The 23,750-nt window shown below is 37.3% G+C and overlaps 1 protein-coding gene across 7 annotated transcripts in view; it reads left to right on the top strand.

Annotated features, from left to right (window-relative positions):
• Positions 1-23,750, top strand: part of LRBA (LPS responsive beige-like anchor protein) — a 366,633-nt gene that overhangs the window by 273,510 nt on the left and 69,373 nt on the right. For 5 of the 7 annotated variants that reach the window (XM_040065850.2, XM_040065848.2, XM_040065849.2 and 2 more), the window contains one exon: positions 1,320-1,472. In XM_040065850.2, coding sequence (XP_039921784.1) covers positions 1,320-1,472 — 153 coding nt within the window. Of the gene's footprint in view, positions 1-1,319; positions 1,473-6,521; positions 7,209-17,221; positions 17,588-23,750 lie in introns of those variants that run through there. The other 2 variants (XM_040065852.2, XM_040065851.2) reach the window with 2 other exon arrangements.

Here is a 23,750-nt window from a genome sequence, read left to right as displayed (position 1 = left end):
TGAGTGTTATACCTGGACATTGCAGATATTTTTGTAAAAGTGTGCAAATAAGGTTCTAATCCGATTAACTTAGATAAATTTATGTATTACCTACTGTGTATTTTATAAAATGCATGACAGCTTAGGAAGTTGCAGGTCTGTTTGCAAAACAAGGAAACAGTCCACTTATCCAGGAGAAAATCCTTATGGGCTTGAGAGTAACTTTCCTTCTTAGCACATTATGTTCAATTTTGCACTAGAAGGTATCATTTTCTACTTAATAAAATATTTTGTTTAGCCATTACTAATACTTTGTTTTTCTGAGAAGACTTAGAAATCACAACTGCTGTACTCTTTTTCCTCAGCCATGGTAGCTGTGCCAGCAGAGGTGCCAGAGCAGGCCAGCCAGGGAGATATTAGTGCTGTGTTCCAGTCCTGTTTAGCACGGGCCTGGAACATCAAAAACATCAATTGTTTACAGCAGTGATGATCCTGACAAGGAATTTAGTGCAGACCTTGCAACCATGTGAAATCCCTGCCTTTTTTTGCCTCTTGTGTGTGAATTATTGCATGGTTCTTCCCTGTAATTTATAGACTGGACACATAATTGAGTAAATGAACTTTATGTGAGAGAAAAATATTGACTCAATTAAGTTTTGTGGGGTTTTGTTTGTTTGGTTGGTTTTTTTAACGGAACATGTAGCATAAATCCTGGTATTTTAGAATTTACCAAAAAATTATTTCTGGGCACTGAACAATCTTAGGTGATAGCCTAAACGTTAGGTTCTTAGAGAGAATTAGAGAGAATAAAAATTTAACTGGGTTTCACACCTTTGTAATTAATAGCTATGGTATAAGTTTCAAGCCAGCTGCAGACTGCCATTTGTGCATTAGCGCTTTAAAGTGTGTATTGTACTAAAAGGTGAAAGAATCAGTTTTCCACAACTTTTTTTTCCACAACATCTGTAATGAATGTCTGTACCTTTCCACTAAATGTTATCTGTACCATGTGGTGTTTATTACTTCTACTTTATAAGTTTCTCTGTGCATAATATGCAACCAGAACCAGTGTTCTGACATTTTTTGTTTATAGCCTGTTGTGTCTCAGTTCCTCTGACATGTTAAAAGCATGCTAAGGAGTTACGATATCTACAGGTTTAAATTTTAGAAAGTGCAGAAAGGGGATTTCTCCCTTCTAGGAAAGGAGAGGGGGATATCTGTGGGAGAAAATTTTATACTCTCTTAGCTTAATTCCATCCTAATCATTTATTTTTTTAACGTGATGCGGTGCATCCTCTGACAGAATTTATAACATGGCATTGTTTTTCATTTATCTACAGGAATTGATTCCTGAATTTTATTACCTCCCAGAGATATTTGTCAACAGCAACAATTACAATCTGGGAGTGATGGATGATGGAACAGTGGTGTCTGATGTTGAACTTCCACCGTGGGCCAAAACCCCAGAAGAATTTGTGCGCATAAACAGGCTGGTAAGATGACTCTCTTCTATTGCCCAGTCACTTTTGGCTTGCAAAATTCTTCTGAAATAATTTGGATCTTTGTCTGCAGTGTATATTTATAATTTACATAGAACTGTGTCTGAAATTATCTGATGATACAGATTTACAAATGTAGCAAGAAAAAAGGATATAGTATTCTCATTCTTAGATTTGCTCAAAAAAGTTTGAGTGTGGTCTAAATATGCAGGAGATCTTACCCTGTTTCTAGGGTGTCAGCTTTGTGGTTCTAAAGAGCTAATGAAACCATCACTCAAGCCTTTGCAGATGGCTTGAAAAAGCTTGTTTAATCAAAAAAATATTTGTCACTCTGATGACTTAAATGTGATTTTGAGGTGTCTTAACTTCAGTGTCCATATGATTCCCCAGAGGCGTTTCCAATCTTCTGCCACCTCTTCCATTTCTGCCATTAAATTGATGTTTTTCAGAGCCTTTTTTACAAGAAAATCAAACTGAATTCTCCTTTACCTGCTTCATTCCCAAACCTTTGTTAGTGTTCTCTTCCCTGTTTTGGGAAATGCAGTTATTAGCACTGCCTGTCTTCGCTGTGCCCTCTGGGCAGTACAATGAATTATAGAATAACTGTTACGCTGTCACTGGTGGTGTTTCAGCACATTCTCAAAAGCTGTGTTAGGCTCTTCTCAAAATGAAACAGTTCTGCATTGATGGCATTGTGAAATAAATAACAGAAGCTTTTCCTAGCGAATCTTGAAATATGAGGATGCAGTTTTCCTGTAGTAGCCAGCTAGCTGGGAAATACTGAATTAAGGCATGGAAACTCTCAAAAACCTTTCAGATACCAGGCTTATCAGGATAACATCCTGATACTCCTAAGTTAGGAAATGGGAATCAAAAAAGTTCTGTTGTTGGTGGCACATCAGACTTCATAACATTGGAGAACCATCAGAAGAAATCTGTGGTTCAGGAGTTTGTTAGAATATTTTACGCTACACTTTTACTGGTGACATGATACCATGGTCTTCAGAAATGCTGTGTGGCCTAGATTCCTGCAGGCAGTGGTGTAATCACAACAAATATTGTGTGGATTTACTGTTTTCCTTCATCCATATGAATGTGCAAATTTTATTTAAATGAGATATGAAATACAGTAACATTTAGCAGGACTGATTGGCAAGCCATATTGAAACTCAGCTTTTGATATCGTAGTTGTGGTGATAGGTGATAGGTAAGGGAGGTAGCCTGACGCCTCTGTGAGCTTGGCACGTGCTGGTGCTTCAGAATAACCTGGGAAATGCAAAGCTGTGCTCTTGAGCAGACACGTCAAAGGCACATGGTGGCCTTGGTCTCTCATGGCTCTGGTGTTTTAGCTTTTGCATTAAAATATACTTTTGTTCTGTTAGTTACAGATCTGGCTTTCCCCACTGTGTAGTTATTCTCAATCTCCCACTTCCTTCCTCATCTAAGGTGTTCGCTCTTAATTATTTTTTCCTCATTTCGAGCCTTGGGCCAGGTTTTTCTCACCCTCACCTCTCTGTATGCTCTGACCTAGCATTCCCTCATTCTCCCTTCATTTCCCAATCTGCTGCTCGTGTCTGCCTTTCTTGCAGCTCTCTTTGAGATCTCTCACTTGTGCAATATTCTCAGCGTGAATGTTTACAGTTTTCAAGTATTAATCGGGCAGAAGAAAAATTGATCATTCTTTTTTTAAGGCTTAAGCTAATTACAAGAGTAAGAAATAATTTTTCAAGTGTTGGTATTAAAGTGTGCCGGACATCACCCAAAAGATGTCCAGTGTTACAAAATGGGTAGGACCTACAGCTGTAGGTCCCTGATACTGTTTCTGTAATTAAGATACCATGTTTTGGTCAGTCTGGTAGCATTAAATTTAAACCTCTGTGACAATGAGCTACATTAACTGCTTCTGTCTGACACTGTTAAACTTAGCCTGGTGATGGTGGATGATGCCCTCTGTGATCTGCCACTTTTGCAATGGTATAGCATTGAGAAAATTACACACAAATATTGAATTGCTTTTCCATGTTAATTCTTGGTGGATTGAATACCATCAGCATCAAATCAGCATCATTTCTTCTTCAAGTAGAATAGGTGTGCTTAGGAAGAATGCTTAAAGCTCACATCCACACTAATATAAGCAAGAAAAGCTTGCCACAACGTGGCATAGGCTGATGTATTCAGCTAATATTTCCTTGCTGCTTCCTGGTTCAGACCCAAAATAGCGATTACAGTATTTCAAGTGCTCATTTTGAAAGCTATGACACACAGATATTTTTTTTTCCCTTTGCATTTGAGTTTACCTCTTTAAGTCCCCAGATCTTATAGAACGATTGGAGCTCATGAAATGCATACTACTTTGATCTGTGACCTTTTTGTGGTGCTAATCGGGTTCCTGATATCATTATACCTTGCTCATTAATCATATTTCCTGCAGCCCGTCAGGCAGCCAGACAGCCCAAGTCCCTGTTTTGCAGCCTCGTGTTGGCAGGTTTCTGCTTTTCCAGATTATTACAGTGCGATACTTCGGCTTCTCATAACCAGGCCCACATCAAGCTGTGTGCTACAATTAAAGTCAGATGGTCCTCAGGTTGAACAGGGATATTCTGTTGCAGCTGTCTGTCTTTCTGGAACGGAGCAGCACCGGGAACAGATGATATGTAGGACAGTGCATAATAACAGCTTGTACAGTACTGGGTCAATAGCAGGGGTTCAGAGCATTAATTGACAGACTGATAGCTGATTTAAAAGTGATTTGCAACCTATTTTTAATTCTATAAAGTGTATATTTTAATTGAAATAGGTTGTTGCATTTCCTCTGTGTTTGGTCTGAGAGAAAAAGCAGAATGGCGTATAATTAAAACTGGATTTTGATTGATGGAGTGTCATCACGAGCTAAATGGTAGCATCAGGGTGTCATTCTAAGCAATACAAAGAACTCCAAAGTGTATCTGTTGCTTCTTCATATAGTAGGTATTTTGAATTAGTCTGTGATATGCAGTGTTTTATAATAACACAAATCAGTAGGGGGGTAGGGTATTTGTCTCTGAGACAGTCCAGACTTTGATGGAAAAGGGATTTTTTTTTTCCCATTCTAAAACACTGTTATATACCTCAAAGCTCAGGCGTACTATGTTTGGTGCCATGAAATAACTGCTGAAACATCAGAAAATATTTTTCAGTTTACACAGGTGCAGTTAACAATAATTGTATTATTGTCTAAATCCCTCATTTTATAAATACGTGTGTGGTAAGAATTATAGTATTAGTTTAATAAGAGTAAAAATCCCACAGGCTTTTAAACAAGATAAAATTATAATTCCTCCCCCCAACAAAACAGAAGAATCTCAAATTCAACATGCTGTTGCCTCCTCACTTAACTGTTTCCAAATCGTAGTATCTTTAGGCATTTAGTATGTGAGCAAAGGGGAGGATGCAAACTTCATCTGATACCTAATGAAAAATGCCTAACAACTTTTTGATCTCCAATGCTTCTGAGAGATCTATAGGAAATAGGAATGGGAAGTGAACTTGGGAGAATATAAAGAGATAGATGCTCAGATGTGTTTTGGATACAGAAGTCCTAAACAAAACCTTGAGCAGCAGTTGTCAGACACAGAAACAGACATAACCTTTAAAACTTAGATTTTTGTGGCATCTTTTCTCGGCTTCATAGTCTTAGTTATATTAGTCTTAGTCTCCTTTAGAATAGTTTTCTATTTTAGAAATTCAATTTCACATGTTGGACCTAGGGATAATTACACCATTCAAACTGATAGAAATTTTAAATGCCCTTTGTCTCCTGCATGAAAAAGTAGACATTCACAAAGACCAGGTGAAACCCAGGGAAAAGCCCTGTGCTTGGCACTGATAGTTAGGAATAGCTAAAAATCCCAATAAGGAAGTTCTGTTCTGCATGGTAAAGTAATCTATTTTGTCTTGTCATTGAAAGTTGGATGTCTGAATTGTGAAGAATTAATTTGAAACTATTAATCAACAGATAATAACTAAATTTCACACAGCTTTTGATGAGCCTCAGCTTTTTGAGAATTAGATTGCTTCAATGATAATGAAGTCGTTGAGGTCTGTCAAGACAGCTTTCCTCAATGTATCTCAATTTAAGTATTTTAGTGCTTTATTGCAGAGTTAGTCCTTTCATGATTAGGGGTTTATCCATTTCATTCAATGCTGGGCAAAATGCAAGACAGATTAGAAAAGTGATGAGATTACTGTGCTGGACTGAAAGTTTTGAAATCCAGTTTTCAAATAATTGAAAATGTAGTGTTTGGAAGCTGGGATGCTTTCTGAAATAAATGTGATGCTTAAATACATAAAGATGCTGTACACAAAAGCACCCATGGCAGAACCATGAAAAGCAAAATGGAGAGGAAGGGTAGGGCAGTCATTTGCCCCAGTACAAATTTTAGTGGAGCGCAATGAATCAGGGTTAAGAACCATCTAAGGTAAGAAAAATCTCCAGTGAGAATTAGGGGATCATTATCAGTTGATATGGGGCGTTACTTTTTAGCACAGGCAGCTCCACCAGGCTACACTGAAAGAGACTATCCCCTGCCAACTAACACATGACAATGATGAGAACTGCAGGGGTTTTTTTGTGAGTTGGGTGAAAAAACAAAACTTGGTTTTGAAAACATGATGCTACTTTCAGTCTCTTGAAACTATTGCTATTAGTCAAATACAGATACTGAGTTAAAGCCTATAACGTGGAACGTACTGGATTTTTTTTGTGTTATCTTGGAAAAATTGCTCTGTGGGATTTTTCCTGGTTCCACAGCTGCGAATTTGAAAATGTGTTACAGCAAATCATACCATAATGTAGTATGAACTGTGTGAATTAAGACTTAGGAGTGGAATTACTAGTAATAGACGGCTAGACTCTTAGTTGTGCATTCCCGATAACAGCTGGCTCATCCAATATGTTAAAAACATTAGAGAGCAGGAAAAAGGGTAAAATGTAAACCAGGCTTAACCAGCAACATCGGAGTTGCTATCTGTGCAGCACCTGCTTTGAGATTCTGGTCTTTACAGAATTGGATGTGGTGTTAAAAAGCTGGAATGCAGATGGAGCTGTGTACACCGAGAGACGGAGGTGCTTCCAGCAATCCGAGCTGACGTGGGATGTCCACAGAATTTGAGGATTTTGATATCAGTTCTTTCAGACTCTTCCAGACTCTGAACTGTTGCTTCCATTTCTCTTTCTGATACTTGGTGGTTTCATGTGGCTTTTCTTTGAATATTACAATCTAGATACAAAACAAGATCTATACAATATCCTCTGAATGGAGGATGTCTATTAACTCTACAAGTATTACAATTTTTAGCAAAAACCACTTTCATAAATTATTATAGGAAAGATAACTATAAAAGTAGTCTGTAACTTTGCTTTTCCTGACAAATACTTTTATTTCTATGCTACAAATGTGTGTAATGCAATTAAAATAGCTATATGTTAATGCAATTAAAACAGCTATATGTCTAAACATAACTATTGCCAGTGAATCTTAAAGCACCATGCTACGTTCATTTTATGTTTTTTCATGATGTAGCTATGAAAAAACGTTTTGTGCAGGAAGTAAGGTTCCTTCTATCAGGCAAAATGAACATTTCCATCCATAGAAGTCTCAGAAATGTAGCAGTCTAACTCCAGTCAGGAATAGTATTCTTCAGCAAAGTTGGGTGTGGAAGGTCCAGTCTGCTGGCATATTTTGTTCCATCTGTAAAAAAGGTTGCTATTGTTTAAAGCTTTTTTTCCCTATGGAAACAAGGCAGTCCCGGGAAGCACAGAGGCTCCACTGTGTGTGCACTTAGCAGGCAGAGGGGCGCAGGTGGTCTCTTAAACAGCTGAAGGGGATGTAGGCTGCTGTGTGAATGAAGCAGCAGGATTCCTCCTTCCCTGGAGAAGTGCTTCCATGACTGCAGTGTGCAGTTCTAGTGGTTGTCTGGTTTTTTCTCTTTCAAATTTTCCATGTGGAATACCAGCATTGGGTTAAAGCTGCCTGTTTTTGCATTAGAGCTAAGTGCTGCATTGGTAAATCTGTGTTCCTGCGCTACTCAGGGTCATCTCCTGCCAGCTCAGCACACACGTGACAATTTCATCATCTGTGTTTGTGCAGGATTATTGGCAATTTTATAATTACTCCCTGAAAGTTAGAACCTTTGTTGTCTTTGACATAGAAACATTTGTGTGCAGGCCAGAATCAAAAAATCTGGGTGATTGTAAGCAGTCTTTTGATTGATTTGTATCTTGTACAGATCTGATTATTAGCATAGAAAGAGAAGGGAATGAGATTTTTTTTTACCCACTCTGAAGCACTTTATTCAGATCTGATATGAAAATAAGTGTAGAATAACCTTAGCAATGACAGCATAACCACACATAGGTGTAATTGGTGCAGGTGAAAACCTAATCTGTGGGTATTGTGGAGGGAAAATTAAAAAAATCATTCAATACAAGACATTTTTGAAAAGCAAAGAGGAAATATTTCTAAGGAAATGTGATATATGGCCTATTAGAAAAGATTCTGAAAATCTGTGAATAAAAAATGTAGACTAATTTTTCTGTGTGTACAATTGACTCCCTGTATATAAGAATAACTTATTTTTATTGAAGTGCCATCTAAGAAATATGGCCAGAAATTCATGTTTATTTAAATCCAGTTCCACTGGAATAGTGGCTTGCTTAATTTTCATGTATGAATTTTTATTGATTTAATTTGTAAAGAGGACTACTATACAGAGAGAGTCAAATATATTGAAGAATATGAAGGAAGTAATTGAGAGTGCACTCAAACCATGCTTTTGAACAGGAGGTAAGAATGCTGAAAGCATTCAGTTTGAGTTTCATAATACAGCAAAATAGGCTAATATTGGAAGGTGGGATTTGCATCATATTTATGATGGAATACACTGGAGAGATGTGTTTGCAGGACAAAGTTAATACATAGTAAAATATATGTGATGATGGAAAGAAACTGGATTTTTGCCTTTTCAATGAAAACAGTAACCTAGGTTGTGGATCATCATTTGCTGGTCAAGAGCATTGTTCTATTTTCTATCCAATCCAGCTTTGTAATTATGAAGAGAAAATAGAGTTTTTAAAGTCTGTTCTTTCCATAACATTTCCTGCTTTACGTCTTGTTTGCAGTTCCTACCATCTCTTTAAACTGCATGCAAGTTACTTTATAGGAATTACAACCAAACTCTGGACTTCAAGAATGTAAACAGTGTAAAATTATTTTTGAAAAAGCCCACACATGCTTGCACTTCAATAAATTCTGAAAGTGGGATAGATGCCAGTCTTCCTGAATGAAGAAAAATGAATGGAATCACAGACTGTTTGTCTTTGCTATTGTGGAAAAAAATAGTAAAGAAGCTGATATCAAAGTGATTGCCACACTTTATAGTTCTGGAAATCCAAGGAATTAAATAATTGTAGCCTAATTCTCTAACCTTTAGAAAAAACCCCGTAACCTATCACATTCTTAAAACAGCTTTAATTACTTTCCAGTTTTTAGGACACTACACATTTATGGGTAATGTATCTGTCTTAGTGAAGTCTGAAACTAAACAAGGTGAGCAGGAATAAAACTAAAAGATTACAAATATTTGAAGTGAGAGCAAAATTAAATAAGAAGAGATTAAATAGTAAGAAGGGCCTAGATATGTGTATGTGTAAAAGGAAACAAAGCCTAAAGAAAACTGTGGACTTTAAAGAAAGTGATGAAGGATGTGAATTTTCTAATGAGATAAAAGAATTTACCATAGCAAAGACAGATATTAAAACATGGAGGAGAATGTTATGCGGTTGGGAAAGATTCTAAAATGTTGAACAATAACACAGTTTGAGTAGAAACAGACCCCCCCCCCCAAAAAAAAAAACCAACCAAACAAACAAAAAACAAACAAAAACAAAAAAAAAACAACAACAACAACAAAAAAAAAAAAACACAAAAAACCAAAAAACCCCAAAACAAACAAACAAAAAACCAAAAAAACCCAACCCAACCAAAAAACCCCACTCAAGTAGGTATATGTGCTTTTATCAATAAAAAGAAGATGATTGGAAGCAATCTAGACAATTAAATTTGTTTTCAGCTCTTTCGTTGTGTGATGTTGTAGAACTGGTGTTTGAAAGCGGGTCCGTGGAGGACATTAAAGTTATTACTGTGTGAAATGAAGTGGGAAACAATTGTGCTGGAGCCACTGCCCCATTTAACAGGTGTTCACTAAATCTGTCTGTCTTCTCTTTGTCTGTTCTGCGAATGCTGTGCCTGGACTGATCCTGCTGAAAATGTATCAAGAATTTTGATTAACACGTAAAAATTGCTTCACAAGCTCAGTAGTGGTAAGGGAGGGAAAAAAGTTTGAAAGAGATGGCAGTTTCTTACTCTGTTTACTGAAACTTAGAGTCTGTGGTTGGAAGTTGCCTTGCAAAGAAATACCCAAGTTGTTTGTCCTGTAAGGAAGTCAGGACTTGCATACAATGAATGTACTGGTGAGGGAGCTGGTAGGATATGGTGTTGTTCCATTTGTTTTTATGTCTGTTTATGGATCATATGGGAAAACATGCTGCTAAACTTCAGTTTGGTGGGTAGCTCAAAATAAAGGATTTGTAATAGAGTCAGTGTAGAGCAGTTTCCATCCTAAGTGTTGGAAAAGGAAGTGAGATTTTGGTAATATTTGCATACATGGAGCTGTGGTTTTCAGCTGAAGAAGGGGAGGGGCTGAGGAAACCTGGCCATCTGTGCCCTACATGGAAGGACACAAAAAAAAGTCAGCTGAGGCTTTGCTTTCAGTGCTTTTCCCTGGCAAGACTCCACTCCTAGGATGAGGAAGAGTAATGTTGCCAAAACCATCTGGGGTACACAGAAAGCTTATGAGAAAGATATGCATGTTGGAGGAACTCTCGTTTGAGGAAAGAGTCTCTTGTTCCTAGAAGAGAGGAGATAAGACAGAGCATAAGAAAGCCTTACAGTATAATGTGTAGTACTGAGAAGATGCATCAGAAAATGACCTTCTTTATTTCTTAATACAAGGACATAAAAGTGATTCATGAAGTGATAAATTTAATTTTGCTACAGGGCAATATTTTTCAAAAAGCATGTAAATAGACTCAGGAATGTAACAACAATACTCAGAAATCAGAGAGGAACATTTATACAAATAAAAAGATAGTTTGTTATGTGGTACGAAACATGTAATGTGAAATACAAGATCTTACATTCAGCGGTTAAGACAAGCTCAGAGGAATATATGACAGAAATAGTACACATCTCTTTTTGCTCTAGTAACTAGAAATAGCTTTTTTTTTTTAACCTTATTAAATTAGTGATGTTTCAGTCATTAGAACAGATCTTTAGGCTTTATAGAAAAAATCTGAAGACATGGTTCCAAAACTTGGGGGATGTAGCTAAGGAGAGCTGCCCACCTCTTCTTCCTATCTCTCACCAGATTTCTCTAACTGTGCCTTTGTTCAGGAACAGATGTTTGCGAAGCTGTGCTTTAAACTGAAATTACATGAAAAAGCCTTATTTCTAACAAAAGTTATTATTTTAGTGACCTAATTTACAAATTTTTGTCCCACTGATGGCACTTGCACAGAAAATGGCACAGTCAGTTGCGCTGCTAAGTACAAACATTCTGGAGTGGAAACCCCTGACACTGTTTGCTCTGTCGAAGCTATCTCATTAAGCAGCAGTGAGCAGTGTGGGCTTGTGGAGCTAGCCAGGCTCTGGTTAGCCCTGTTCTGGTCCCAGTTCGATGATAGCAGCTCTGTGCTCTGCAGGGAGTATCGTGCTGCTGCCCGAGGAAGGGCGGTGTCAGGCTCCTGGTGATTATGCGCCTTTGCAAAAGTGGTGGGTGGAAACTGATGGAAAAGGTTACTGCACCCCAGCCCATCTGCTCAGCATCAGCCTCCTGCTAGATGGGCCCTCACATCTGCCAGTTGTTACCCTTTAATTGGAAGTTCAGGTGTAGCCCTTTTGGTTTAAGGAGAGGCCAGGCTATAGCCCATCAGTCAAGAAAAGAGAATGTACTTGGCAAAAAAAAAATGCAGGTTTTTGATAATCCACGTCATGCTCACAAGAGTCATAAATGTACTGGGCACTTGGTTCCTTTCGTCGGATGGTTGCTCCACCCTTCAATGATAAAGGACTGTGCATTATTTTTCCTGTGTCTCTTCGTGAAGGAATTTGAGAAGCCCCAGAACTCTTGGGTTGTAATTTTTATTCTCAGTCTTCATTAGTTAAAAGGCTGCTTGTGCTAGCTACAAAGTCCCCCTTTAGGTAAATACTTGCTGGTCTGTAGGTCTGTGTTGGTAACATTTGTGATGTATAGAGTCAAATAAAATCAACTAGAACCAAATCCAGTAAAGAGCCAGTTTTAATTTCCTTGTTTCATTCTCAAATAGCCAGGAATACTCTATACTCTGCAATTTAAACCAATACAATTGTTCTGCTTTTGAAGCATGAAGTAAAGGGCCATTAGTAAAAAACATCAGAGCTAGAGTGTCTCGTGCTTGCGCTCACCTGATCCTTTCCTGGTTAGTTTAAGTACCTAAAGAATGTTTTGGCTCCCTATCTAGGTCAGTTTGGCTGAAAGATGTTAGGGAGCCCTCATTTGCCAGTGTCTGTAGCAGATCTGAGGAGTCGAATTTTGGAATGGTGAAACTTTAATAAGCAACAGAGAGCAGGTGTATTTTCCATTAATGTAGCTGCTTTGTAGGAGGATAGTGGAGGCCGTATCTATAGAAGGAAAATATTTATGTAACTCAGAGAAGGCTCTAAAGCCAAGACAGCCTGGCTTATTTCTCTTCTAGAGAAATTTTCTTAAACACTGAAGTTTCAAAAGAAATCTCTAATATAAAAATAATATGAAATCTCAGCTTTTATTTTTTTTTTTTCATTCTGAAATCTTACTTCCTATTTGGATTTTATTTAAGTAGGCTAATATAAAAAGGAACAGCTTGTAAAGCAACATTAAAGATATTAATAATAGAAAAGGTATAACTGGCATTCAAATAGGTTGCAAGTAGACAAAATTTTGCATTGATAAAGTGACATAATATATACTCTTGTGAGGTCCCTTGTGTTTGTCCTTACCCAAATGGAAAGGATTTTCTAAACTACAGTTAAATGCTGGACCTGATCCAAGTTAGTTGTTAGTGAAAGTTGAACTGGGCTCATAAAAACATGAAAGGTTCAGCAGCATGCAAGTAGTTAGAGGAACTTGATTTAAAATGTTAGGAAACTCAAGTGGGTTTAGTTTTGCCATGTGTAGAATGAAAATAATGCTGGAAGCTTCATTTATAATGTTTATTTTTAATTAATAAACCCCTCAACTTTCTCCATTGTTTAAACGAAAACAAAAAACAAACCCACACACAAAAACAAAACCTGTGTAATTGTTTTGAGGATGTTCCAAATCACATGCCAGAATAAAAATAGTGCAAAGTATCTTGTTTCTAAAAATCTCTGAAAAAGAATATTACAAATGTATAGCAGAAGTGTCCTCTAAGGGCAGTGAAGCCTCCTAATTGTTACTGACATTATCTCTTGCCATCTGCTTTCTGAGGCAGAATAAGAACTTTGTAATGAGGATTAGGAGTGGAGGACGGTGAAAGCATGCTCCAGGAGCTGCTGGAGCGTTCTCTGCTTTCATAATAAATGACAGGATAACTTTTTAACAACAGGCTTTTCATAATACATTTTGCCTAAACGAATATAAATGACCTAAGAAGTAAAATTTGCTGCATAATCTCAAAGATGTTTGATTTATAGGCAGTTACTTTGTTAAGCCTTTTTCCTAAGATAGCAAAAGCACGGGCAGCAGCCTTCACTGCATGGGCTTGGGCGGCTGCACTGTCAATATCCTCTCTTCAGACTGATGGAAGCTCATCATGCAGGCACACCCTTGGGCTGTGTGTACACCAGAATTAAACCATGAGTAAAAGCCATTCCAAAGCTGCACTCAAACTTAGCTCACATCAATTTTAAGCCTAGTTTTGCTGTCAGTGCGGACAGATCCAAGCTCTTCACAGATTTTTTGGCAGATTGTGTTCCTTTCTGCCTTTATTCTTGTCTGTTGAACTGTGCCCCAGTTGCAGTTTGCCCTGTGTGGATTAGTGCTTAGAATAATTTTAAAAGACATTTAGGTTTATTCTTTTGGGTTTGGATGTTTCTCTCACCAATATGGAGGGAAGTTCCTTTTGCATTGTTGTAACCGTGGATGACCGCTTAATGAGAAATTTTGCTTTGTGCTGAAATTCCTCCCATGGGATGTGTCATCGAACCTGATTGTGACCCATTTATAGGCCCTGGTACCCAAGGTGTAAGCAATGTGCTGACTTGTGTTGGTTTTGCTACTTTTGTTCTTTTGATATTGTGGCTGTGGGGGAGACTGCCATGAGCTGGGCTGTGCACTTGAAATGAATAAATCCTGTGTGCCCAGCATCGGTTTTGATTCTGGCTACATCAGCACAGTCACATTTGCTCAGTTTTATTTCCAGTGCTTTAAATCCTGCTGATTTGGGTTTGTTTTATGCACCCTTGTCATGCAGCATATATAAACATCATCCTCGGTGTGGTTGGGCTGGTGATGGGCAGGCGTGCTCGGGGATCAGATAAAACCGCCTGGCAAGCTGGCTCTCGCCAGATGGCCATCTCTGTTTTATGTCAGTTTTGTCACTTCCCTAACAAGAGCGAGTCCCAGTGCAGGAGGAAGGTAAGGAATGTATTCCATTGGTGTTCCCTGAAGTGAGCCATGGGGTATCCTAGAGATGGATGCTTCCTCCGTAATCACACATCTCTGATTGAAACATTCCCCTTTTTCCTGCTCCTTTCATCATGACGTTTAGGATGTAACAAGAAATGAGAGAGTAAGGAAGGTGAAAAACCCAACTGAAGTCGTCCTTAAAATTTATGTTTGTCAGGGACAGTTATAGGCTGCAATGAAATGCCACATATTGGGGTTTTCCAGTCCAAAAATCACTTTCTGCAAAGAGGCGAAAAAGGGTAGTGCACAGGAATAGCGGCAGTGGAGCTTGCTGGCAGAAGCTGTAACACAGGCAGCGAAGCAGAGAATTTCACAAGAAATTAATGCAAAACTGTACTAAGGAATCAACAGATGTGGCCAGATATGTTCAGTTTTTCTGAGTTTTTGTTTGTTTTTTTGTGTGTATTATTATCTGTAAATACAAAAATGACAGGGATATAGACTGATAAATGGAGACACTTTGCTATCTCCAGTGGTTGCATGGAGATCCTAATTCAGGAATCTAAAATGAAATCTATTTGATATCTTCCTGAAGTGTTAGGTTCATGTACTATGTGTGAAGTCTGTTGTGAGCTCTGGTAACAGCTAGAAGATTAACACAACTTTGGTCTCCACAAAGGACTCAATCCTTAAGTATCTTCTTCTAAAAAAAAAAAAAGTGGGATTTTTTTTCTTTTTTTTGGTAACAATAATGTATGGGAAATGCAGGTGCTACAATTAATTTTAACAAGTAAATTTTGGACATAAACATTCAGATGGCATAAAAAGCTGGAATTTTATTCTCAGTAAAAACATTTGTGTAACCCTACAAACGGCATAGCTTGCAGCCTGTTGTGTGTTCTATTTGATGTGAAAATACTAAGACTGATAAAAATAGTCTTTCATAGTTTAAGAACTAAAGCCACTGTGCTAAAATGTAGAACCTGATTTCTGAGTCACATGTGGTGTGATTTTACTACAAATACCTTCTGATTGCATTTGCTACGAATGTGAGTGTTGCTTCTGTTTTCATTGTCCTTCAAAATTCTATTTGGGATTTAAAATGTTAGAATGTGTGAAATTGAAGTGTGTATTTTCAGGAGATGGTTTTATTTCTGTATTACCTTAATAAAATCATCATGGTCTTCATAAACAGAAAAGGTGACTAAAAGACATGGCATTTTTAATATGGTATTTGAGAACAGAACTGCCCCTTTCACTTATCTGATCACTTCATGCATGTTAGCTTTCCATCTTTCAAGCAGTGGGCTGTAAGCGAATTTCAGGAATTTTTAATGTTCTTGGAGAAGGCTGTACATTTGTGACCCAAGGATTAGTAGATAGAGGGTAATACCTCTTAATTTGGGGTCATGAATGCTTGGCGGTCATGTGCTGACCTTACAGTCATTACGTGTCTGAATTCACATCCTTCGGTTGTTTGCTTTGCTAGCTGAAGGGCCTTCCCACAAAGGCAGCAATAGGAAAACATTAAGAAAGTGTATTTTGGTTGTGAATTCTCTCACAACCGTGGTCCTACACCAACTACTGCTTTGGGATTTTTAATGAGCTTGGAAACCAACTGCAGATTGCATAGAGACATGTTCACACACTGTGTCATACAATAAAGAGCTCCTTTTTTTCCCCTCTTTAGAGGATTTGTGGAATAAGTTCCTGGACTTCTAGTACTTGAAAAACAAAATGAAACTATACCTGTATCTAATGGATACATTTCCCTTCAGCTAACGCCTCAACACACAATGTCTAACTAAATGATTACATGCTAACTTTGTTCAGTCTGGAAGGTGGACAGAGCTCATTTAATGCATTGCTCTGTCCCTTCTCCATACCGCTACATATATCTTCAAACCCTATTTATTGCATGCTGTTGGAACTCTCTTCTAAAAAAAGCATCCTACATGGCCTTTTCTTTGATATTCAGTCACTAGTATCTGAATCATCCACCTATATTACGAAGTTACCTTCACATGACCTTCATGTGATGAGGCAAATGTATTATTTCTATTTTATAAATGCAGAGGAGACAAAAGATGCTTGCTTATCATCCCTGCTAAGTATGCGTGTCTGTTTTGAAAGTATTAAGAGGTGACATTTTTCAGAGTATTAAGCATTCTGCAGGTTCTGAAAGAAGAGATAAAATGTTGGTTTTAGTTTGGGTCAGTTCTCATTTGCTTTGCCATTCAGCTCAGCAGACAGTTGTGTTTGCATAACTGGGTGTCAAGAAGGAGAGTCTGGAAATGGTGTGACAGGGCAGAAACCGCTTAAGTCAATGTTACAGCTGAAACCTCAGCAAATCTTACCTGACCATAAAATCTGGTGAAAATAATTATGGAACTAATCACACTTTGAGAAACCTCTGTATCAAACTAGACACCCCCCAAAATATGGACTGGCTAATGAGTAATTAGCGTTGAATTAGGTGACAGTCCTGTAGCAGGGATGAAAGCCATCTTTCCAGGACAAGTGGAGTGTGATGCAAAAATCTTTTCTCTTTGAAATACATTGAAAAATAACATAACCACTCTCTTTGTAGAGAATGAGACATGAAACTCTCAATGGGGTCCCAGTGTCTAAAGCCGGAGGCTCTGATAAAGATCTTACCAGTCTTTCTATGACACAAATAAATGAACTCTGGATATTCAATATAATTTATTTTTTGTTAATATGAAGGTCCAGATTTTTTTATCTATTCCCCAGTATGATTATTTGGCATTCCATGAATAGATAGGAAGAGGGAAGTTTGCTCTGAAGACCAATGTGACAAGAAAGTGCATTACCAAAAAATTGACATATATATACAACACATACATCCATTATATTGGTGAAGATTTTAAAGTCATATTTGCTCTTAGGTATGACTTTCATTTAAACTAAGGTGAAGTATTCAATATGCTTTTTCCCTAATAGAGTAAATATACATGCAAACATGGCTACATAGATTTTTTTTTTTTTTCTTACAGAGTATGTGAGGCTGGTTTGTTTTGATGGAAGAAGATGGGAAAGAATTCATTATATGTTTCTAAAACCAGAAGTTCCTTTTAGATACTAGTGGATAGTTGTTTTGCAGTAGCCTACATAAAGGATTTTTCCAAGAAAAATGGGGAATTTATTACTCAGAATAAGTAATATGCAACAGGGCAAAAGAGGGTACTTTGAGACTTATGCTGTCAATGACGTTTTTTCCTGGGTGAAATCTGGTTTTATGGACTAGAAGCAGTCAGTAGGCTTCTGTTAACAGCCATAAGCACTGCCAGAACAAGGGACTGAAAAAAGACAATGAATCTGCCAGACCCTGCCTACAGAGGTGAATGTTTCACCAGAAATCACATTACTCTGGAATTTCTGATTGTTTCAGACTTGCAGTTTTGCGATAGAAACTCTTCACCTGCAGCAGTTAAGAGGTCAAAACTATTGTAAAAGTTCCAAGGTCTGCTTCTGTCACATAAGAAAATATCTATGGCAGTGACTTGCCAGCAGTTTTTTTTTTTTTCCTGGGACCCTATAAAATTTTCCATTGAGGGTACCTTTTCCTGGATAGCGAATTTCAGCTGAGTGACAGTAAGCCAAGACTTGCCTTAATTACCCTTTCTGGTCTCTCAGAAATATTCCAAAGGCATCTGCAAACCATAGGTTGAGAACCACTGATTTAAGGAGGTGGCAGTAGTTAATTGTTCACGTGTCATTGTTAAAATGAGCATCAATTCAGTCTGGGGATGACCTGTCTTTTTGCTGTGACTGGTGATTATGGTTTTGTAGTGGTATAATTGCTAGTCTAATAGAGGTAACTAAGGTTAACAACAGAGATAAGTAAATATCATCGAATTATTTCCTGCCTTTAATCCTGGTGAGATAGAAAATATATTAACAAATCCCAGCAAACCTCCAAATTTATTATGCCCCGAAGGGGGGTGTTTGAGCTTTACTAATAAGAGGCAGATCACATGCCAGATAAGCCCTAGTAAACGTAATTTTCAGGTGATAGTTTGCTTTCTGAGGATTATCCCATTAAAACTTGCGCAGGGTTTTGGAGCAGAGCTGGAGGAGCTTTTATTAACTGTCATAATTCTAAAGATTTTACTTGTTGATACTGAATGTGGACGTGTATGACATAATTGCTTTGGCTGGCTGAAAAATAGTGCCTATTGTAAATTGTGAATGAGTCTGTGGTCTGCAAAAACAGCTGTAATAAATTGTAAAGTATGTGTTGTGCATGCTCATTTTCCAAAAAACTTTTGAGTTGTTTCAGCGCAGAAGCTGGTTTTGGGGGGGGGGGAAAAAAAAAAGCGCCTTTGGAAAAGCAGGCCTTTTCTGTTACTGAATAAAAATGGGTTTGTGAAATTGGAGAGGAATACGTGGTTATGTTTGATAGCTTAATTACCATAGCAAATGTTGAGAGTGATTAAAAACTAAGAAGAAGGAGGGCAGGTAGAAATAAATACCTAGGAGATACGTCCCTAACTTCAGGTTTCCTGCTCACATAGGTGATACACTGGCAGTGCCTCTGAGCACAGGCTAAATGCTGATTTGTCTGGGACACATAATCCTGGATCTTGGAAACCAGCAGAATGGAAGAGAGCGTTGTGCTGTGTCCCTTGGTTAGACAGTCACTGTCCCAGGCACTGTGTAAGAGGGAGATTCAGTTTGATTAGTTCAGCATGAGAAAGAAATCATCTTGCGGGTGAATATTCCAGCATTTGTGCTGATGCTTGATGCTGCAGCCAGAGGAAGTGGTTGTCACTTCTGTGGGGATGTAGGGATGAGCCTCAGATCCCAGGAGAGCTGCGGAGCACCCAGTCCCTTGGCAGGAGTTATGGCTGTGCTTCTCCAGACACCGGGGAGGATAACCAAAACAATGGTGGCATGTAATTTACTCAGAAGCATTTCATTATTTAGATGGCTGTGGAATGACCAAATCCAACTGGTATGCAGGTGGTGATCTGGTAGTTTGGAAGCAGATGCGGTTTTATAATGCAGGTTTCAGTTCATATATGGGAATGACTTAAACCAGCTATGTTTTTTTCTTAGCAAGCTATAAATGAGTTCTTGGTTTGCAGTTGTATTCAATTATTTTAAACCTATTTACAATGTATTCTATTGTAAAGCCATGACCTTTGATCTCCAGAATGGTTGCATGTCTTTTGTGGGAAGCAGGAAGTCTTGGGGCAAGTGACACTTGCAGAGCAGTTTATTTTACTTAGACTTTGATTCGCCCTCCTCCCCCCTGTTTCTAGAACTGAAGACAAATTTCTGTTTCTATTGGATTATAAACAGGTTCTGGATAGCTTCAGCTGCTGCATAGTGCAGTGATATTTTAATTTGCTGGGTAGACATGTTTACTGTGTACTGTGTAGTTTATGAGTGTTACCATAAATGAGGTAATCTTGCATCTTGGTTTCCATGTGTGAAACATTACATGAGCTAATGCAGCTGCGCCACTGCTTGCTGGGTATTAGTAGACTTTATTTGGATGTAAAGTTTATACTGAACTACTTTAAATATTTGTGCTAAAACTGGTAGTGCTGCCTTCTTGATGTGTTTTATATGACACTGACAGATGCCAAGTTTCACAAAGCAGTGTAAGAATACATTCTGCTTCGTGCCCCATCGTTCTCAATAATGGAGATTCCAGAGTGAAATAATATTAATGACAGAATTTTTAATTTATGTTCAGTTAGTGTTTCAGGGACTGTATATTTATATTAAATATACAGAGGAACAGTAGCTTCCTAGCTTACATACATAGTCCTAAAAACACACACATTCTCTCTAAAGTCTGGATTTGGAATCTGAAGTGACACATGTGGGTTGTGAGAAAAGAGAAAGTTGATTCCTGTTCTGTGTTTGAAGGAATACGTAAAGATTTTTCCATAGTTTAGTTTTGCCTACCGACATCCTTGAATAGTCATGTTTTCTAAAAGTCTATGTTTTTAGCTTCTATGGCTGTAGTCTTCTTAATTAAAAATATTGCACATTTTCAGTTTATGTAGCTAGTTAGGAAGGTGTAATACACAGTAAGCTATAAAATATGTCAGTGTATTTTGCTAACTCTAGTATTAACACTTGCATGTAATTTCATGGGCTGAAGTTAATTTATGTTCTTCTTGATAAGTCAGAATAAGGGACATCTGTGAAGCACATTTAAAAAGACACTAAAATTATTTTGTATGATTAAGTACTTATTTTTAAGAACTAAAGAAACAGGTATATATATTTTCACAAGCCACTTTAAAAGGGCTTCAACCTACTGAGGATGTGTTCTGAAGATCTCCAACACTACCTCATGCTTTTCTCAGAATAGAATTGGAAATTACTGTGACATGGAGTCTCATCTTTAAAGCACTTAGCTGGAGAATGTAACCAGTTGCTGCTTTCCTCCCTACGTGTGTCCTTTGCTTCTTACTCTTCATCCCTTATCCGTAACTTCAGCATCTCCCAGATATTCCTTGTGGCACTGCAGCTGAGGCAGCTCCACCAGTGAACTGGCTGGTGTGCATATGCTGCCTCACCAGATCAAATGACATGGATATCATGGATATTTTTTAACTTGCATTATGAATAATCTTGTTCATGTGTAAATTATACTTGTATTTCTTACATTCCTTCTTTGCAGGAACATGGAGTAATTTTGCATAGTCAGAAGCAAAATCACTGTGTGGCATGGTTTTGATTTCATTTTGCCAAAACTAGGAATTGTCTAAAGGAGAAGCCTTAGGGGTTTAGGTATTTAAAAAGTACAAGCTTGCTATACATATGGAATTAATGAAGTCTTTTATAAAGAAGAAACAAGTTTTTGAAATCTTACTATTGTTAATGTTTGCATTGAATACCCCTGTGTGTGCAGAGATTAACATGAGGCTCAATGTAAACCTAGTGGCTTGTTTTCATATTTTTATTAATTATGTGCTTTTTACCAGCTATATTAAACAGTTTGTTTCTCTTGAGTGGAACAGCAGCTGCAAGGCCTTTGAAAATATTCATTAGTGTACGTCTCACTCAATATAGTGTGAACCCCCCACTGTTTAATGTAGAAGGAACTGTAGGTTATATACTGAATTTAGTCTACAATCCGTTTTTACTTATAGTTTCCAGTAAACTTTTTCTTTAAGATTTTTGCATTTTTAATCTCCAGGCTTTCTCACTTTAAATTTTGCCATAATTTTTGTTTTTCTTTAAGCTGTTGCCCTTGAAATTGTTAGTTTGCTAAAGTTTAAGCTTTTATAATTCAAAAGTTTCCTAATTAAATAGTTTTCTAATTCTGTGGGTAGATGGTTGAAAATGTGAACTCTCAAGTCTCAAATTTACCTAGGCAATTAAAAATCACACTGTATTTTGAGGTGCAAAATTTTTGGTGAGGATTTTCACCTCTTAACTCTTGCATAACTGGAAAGAATGAGTTGTGGCTTTCAGGGGCTGGCAGTGTAGCCCGTCTTTTTCCTCTTCTTGGTTTTCCTGTGCAAACTTTCTGGAGGAGGAAAGATCTTTCTTCTTTTCCTCCTTATTCCTCTGTCCTGCCATTGTAGGTGCTGGTCAGACAGGATTTGTGTTCTGCTGAATTTCCATGGTCAGGCAGCCACCATCACTTTCTGTTCCTGGTAGTTTTGAATCTTCTCCCCATTTGAAGGATTTTCACTGGGTGCTTGAGCATTGCCCACACAAATGTTGTGCAGAACTAACTATAATGTTATTGTCTAGTGGCAGTGAAGTGGCTGGGAAATAAACACTGAAACACCAGGCAGCTGATGAAATTTCTCTCCATAAATGAGTCACAAGCTTTTCAGAAATCTCTTTCCTACAAGCACCTTTTTTTTTTTGTGTGTGTGCATAGAGTGTGATACTGAATTTCTCACACGTATTTATGGCCCAGGACCAATAAGACACTTAAATGTAATACTTAAAAATTAACAACAATTATCAAGTTGATTAAAAAAAACCTTTTGCATTTTAGTAGTTTTAGTCCTCTGATGTCCAGAAAAATATTTTGCCTATATCTTAACTTTCAGGAGAAACAGATATAATTACATCAAATATGAAGCCCTGCAATTTTAATTTTCATCATGTCATGATAATAATGCTATTTCCCACATATACCCTTTAATTTTTGCAGGTAAAAGGTTTTTGTCTCCTACATCTCTGATTGTGTGCACACACTAAGCTGGACATTTTTCTTGTGAGTTTTTAGTATTGCCAATAATCATACACTAAGAATTTCATTTTGGCTCACAACAATAGGGCTTTTCATAGGTAATTTGAAGGATAAATCAGTAATTATGCATTTAATTGGCTAATAAATCATAGCACATTTCCCTTATTTTCTGTAGTGCTATGATAAATCTTTATAATGTGGCCTGGTGCATTTTGTAAAGAAGAAAACTAAAGGGCTTGTTTAGTGTATGTACAGTGCAGGAGCGACATAAATATGTAAGGCCCTCTAAGGTGTTTGCTGTGTTATATGAGAAGTCCCTGTGATTACCTGCTTAGGGATTTTATGAATGTACATCTTAAAGGATGTATTGAAGTTCTAGATTTTACCACTAAATCATGTATGTATTTAGTATGTAAAAAGCAGGAGGGGAGCTTATTCAAGCTAAAACTTACAAAATTTACAAAATTAAAATTTACAAAAAATACTGCAGTAGAACTTCTTGAAATCCTTGCACTTGTGATTCTGATTGTTATAGTATCAATTCTCAGACTTTTACAATTTTGTTAATTTTCAAAGTTGTAATTCTTTTTTAAATGCTGAATGGAGATTTATTCAAATGCTTTAAAAATTGTTTTAGGTTTTAGGTAGCAGAATCTCTGCATGTCATTTCCATCAACACCGCAGGTTATGGTATCCCATTTCCTTATGAGAAATTTTTAAGTTTGTTCTCATTTAGAGGATGAATTTTTTCCAAAAATATTTAATGGATGAAATAATATCAACATTGCCACAATTAAATGATTAATAAGTACCAGGTTAGGTACAAAAGAATGAAATGTAACCTAAGTCTCTTCTTGCCTGTGGAAAAGCTCTGGCCATTTTATTGTTTGTCTTCATGAGAGGAAACTGGAGAGGATGGTTGTTACAATAAAAAGTGGGATTAGCGTAACTCATTTACAAGAATTTAAGACATGAATGACATTGAATTATATGCCTTGCAAATTCTGTCACCTCAGTGGCAAGGCCAGTACATAAAGTCCCCAAAAGCCTTTGTTCTAAAAGTTTTCTGAGTAAGATGGAATTTTTATGTTTGTGCATTTCCATGTCAGCTGACCCCTGAAATAGATTCAGTATTGCTTTAATAGAAATTTGTTCTGAGAGACAAGGAATAGGGGTTTTTTTAAGCTAAAACTTCACAATTAATTATTTCATAAAACAATTTACAACATTTTCTAGGTGGGGTGACTATAGCAAGATTTGTATTAATGCAGAACAATGTTTCCAATAGGATTTTAGTATGTGTGCATGCAAGATAAGTAGTAATAGGACATACTATATTATTACAT

The sequence above is a fragment of the Hirundo rustica genome, chromosome 5 (assembly GCF_015227805.2).
Source record: "Hirundo rustica isolate bHirRus1 chromosome 5, bHirRus1.pri.v3, whole genome shotgun sequence".
In the NCBI taxonomy this organism is placed as follows: Eukaryota; Metazoa; Chordata; class Aves; order Passeriformes; family Hirundinidae; genus Hirundo; species Hirundo rustica.
Note: the sequence above shows the minus strand (reverse complement) of the source record. Positions and strands in the feature narration are given on the sequence as shown.